This window comes from Dryobates pubescens, unplaced genomic scaffold, assembly GCF_014839835.1.
Source record: "Dryobates pubescens isolate bDryPub1 unplaced genomic scaffold, bDryPub1.pri scaffold_72_arrow_ctg1, whole genome shotgun sequence".
Classification (NCBI taxonomy): Eukaryota; Metazoa; Chordata; class Aves; order Piciformes; family Picidae; genus Dryobates; species Dryobates pubescens.
The window spans coordinates 39,196-41,971 of NW_026530791.1; the positions used below are offsets into that span (position 1 = coordinate 39,196).

A 2,776-nucleotide genomic window follows, 5' to 3' on the forward strand; every position below is an offset into this window, starting at 1 on the left:
AGAGCACCTGCAGTGAGCAGCCCTCGGTACTGCAAAGCCACCTCCTGTGGAGTGAGAATGGACAGTGCCTGAGGTGTGCTGCTGATTGCTGCTGGGCATGGTGCAGATGGCACAGAATCAGGGCTTGGCAATATCAAAGGTTAAGTTGAAAATTTGCTGCCATTACTCCACCCTGCCTCATGCCACCTTCACAGGGACAGTGCTGGCTGGAGCAAAGTACTACAGGACCTGAAGCTCAGATTGCAACATCAGAGGCTTCCTCTTCTGGTTGCTGCTGTTGGGTCCTGGCTGTCAGGTGCTGGCTCTTTGCTGAGGGGGAGGGCTGTAGGGATCGAACTCCTGGCTGCTGCTGCTCACTGCTGTGCTTTCTGCAACCAGCCTCAGGTCAGTGTGCATTATGGGATCTCCTTTGGATTCAGCTCTCTTGATGCTGTCTCAAGTCCTTATCTCAACCCAGAGGGTTTTTGATTCGTGTGTGTGTTATTTTTCCCTCCCTTCTGTTTTTGGGGGGAACAGGCAGCTTAACCTCTTCTCAGCTCTTCAACCTGTTCCAGCCCCATAGTAGAAAGCCAACAGAAGCTTCCAGAGTTCTTCCAAAGACCTCCATGAGCTTCCCCCTACACCCTCCAAAGATCCCTAAAGTCAATCCTAGGACCATCCAAATCCCAAACACCTAAGATCACCTGAAAGCCCCTGAAGAATGCCTCTGAGATGCACCTCAAGACTCCTCTGAGAACCTCATTTTCCCCTCCTTGAACTGGGCACATATCTCCACCCCAACCCTTCAGAGCAGATGCCCCCAAATTTGGGGAATTGAGGCAGGGATATCTGAAGTAAAAGCAAACAGAGAGGATTTGGGTAACTTTTGGGTTTTATTGACACAATTGGTCAATGTACAGGGAGGTTCTTACCCCATGGAGACAAAAAGCATTGGGGAAGAACCAGACAGACTCTGGCAAAGCCCTGCCCAGCTCCACTGGGAGCTCCAGCTGTGCCGACTCAGCACTGTAATTGTTCTCATTAGCAATAATTGGTGTTCAGAAGGGCAGGAGGTGTTTGCTGCTGCTGGTGTCCCCAGCCCCTGAGAACTGCAAGGGAAAAAGGGATGATTTTGGTGCTGGAAAAGCTCTCTCAGAGGGGTCACGATTACCCAGCCGAGTCTAGGTGGATTTATGCCCCCTACAGTGCAGGCTGCTCTCTGGTGTGGGTGCAGCGGTGCTTGTTGAGGGTTACCGTCTGGGTGAAGCTCTTCCCATAGTCAGCACAGGTGTAAGACTTCTCACCAGTGTGGGTGCGGCGGTGACCAATGAGAGTGTCCCTGCGGCTGAAGCTCTTGCCACAGTGAGGTGAACGGTTTCTCACCGGTGTGGGTGCGGCGGTGGTGAATGAGAGTGCCCCTATGGCTGAAGGCCTTGCCGCACTCAGCACAGCTGAATGACTCGCCAGTGTGCACACGACGGTGCTCTGTGAGCTGTACCTTCTGGGTGAAGCTCTTGCCGCAGTCGGCACAGCTGTAGGACTTCTCAGCGCTGTGGATGAGTTGGTGCCGGATGAGTCGAGTGCTCGTGGTGAAGCTCTTGCCGCACTCAGCACAGGGGAACAGCTTCTCTCCGGTGTGGATGCGGCGATGGATGGTGAGAGTGGAGCTGTGTTTGAAGCTCTTGCCGCAGTCTCTGCAGGTGAAGGCCTTCTCACTGGTGTGGGTGAGGTGGTGTTGCCTAAGATGAGCCATGTGCCTGAAGCGCTTGCCACAGCTGTCACAAGAGAAGGGCCTCTCTCCAGTGTGTGTGCGGAAGTGCTGGGTGAGATGGCCGCGCTGGGTGAAGCTCTCCCCGCAGTCAGCACAGGTGAATGGTTTCTCTCCAGTGTGGGTGCGGCGGTGCCGGATGAGGTTTGAGTTCCAGCTGAACCTCTTGCCACAGTCACCACAGACGAAGGGCCGGGAGCCAGGCTGTGGGCAGTGGTGCTTCACTGGCTCTGAGCCAGGTGGGAAGCTCTGCCCACACTCAAGGCACTGATTCAGCTGTTTCGGTGACACGGAGGGACCTGCTCTGACTTCATCCTCCTCCATACATTCCTCCCCCTCATCCTGGTCACCTTCATCATCATCATTATCCTCCTCTTCATAGTCATCATTCTTCACAGCATCATCCTCCATCTTGTCCTCTTTTTCCTCTTCCTCCTCCTCTCCCTTCAGGCTGAACTTTGGCTGCTCCAACTTGATCTCTGGGTGCTGCTTCTCCTCCCAGCTCTTGTCTGGGTCCTTCCGTGAGGCCATACTGTGGCAGGAAGGGATCACAGCTCTGCAATACGGAAGATGGAAGCACCTGAGCCCAGGACCTCAAACCCTGAGATCCTGTGTGGGTCATAACAGTCCCTGACTCCCAACACCTCCCAACACCCAGCTGGAGGAGAGAATGCAGAGGGGACCTCAAACCTTCAGTTTCTGCCACAGTGTGGGCTCAGACCTCCAATACCTGTGCTGAGACCCCAGGTTCCTGTGATCAGTAGCCTGAGGTACCCTGGGATTTACAAGGGGTTTTGTCCTACACAGCTCAAGCCTGGCACAATAGGCAGGGTGGTTCCTGGCCCAGGCCCTGTCCTTTGATCTCTCCTGGCTCAAACAACAGAGGTAGCAGCACTGACCAATGAAAGACCAAACCACCTCCAACCTTCTCCTACCACCCTCCACATCCCAACCCCAAACATCTCCTCCTGCCACACAACTGACCCCCACTAGCCTGGGGAATTCCCAGACACCCACTACAGCTGATGT

At 54.5% G+C, this 2,776-nt stretch overlaps 1 protein-coding gene across 1 annotated transcript; it reads right to left on the minus strand.

Moving 5' to 3' along the window:
* Positions 1-1,179: 1,179 nt before the first annotated feature.
* On the minus strand, positions 1,180-2,278 carry LOC128899806 (zinc finger protein 892-like). The gene is made up of 3 exons (XM_054179509.1): positions 1,863-2,278; positions 1,478-1,754; positions 1,180-1,332 (listed from the first exon to the last, which is right to left on the minus strand). Exons 1-3 carry the CDS (start codon positions 2,276-2,278, stop codon positions 1,180-1,182), a joined length of 846 nt encoding a protein of 281 aa, XP_054035484.1.
* Positions 2,279-2,776: the final 498 nt, after the last annotated feature.

Excerpts from the sequence above, each read along its gene's own strand:
- LOC128899806 (XM_054179509.1), bottom strand. The coding sequence starts at position 2,278 with ATGGCCTCACGGAAGGACCCAGACAAGAGCTGGGAGGAGAAGCAGCAC. Across the intron at positions 1,755-1,862 it reads CACCGCCGCACCCACACTGG|CTGTGGCAAGCGCTTCAGGC; the intron begins AGAGAAACCATT and ends CTCTTGTGACAG. Across the intron at positions 1,333-1,477 it reads GCAAGAGCTTCACCCAGAAG|AGCTTCAGCCGCAGGGACAC; the intron begins GTACAGCTCACA and ends CACTGTGGCAAG.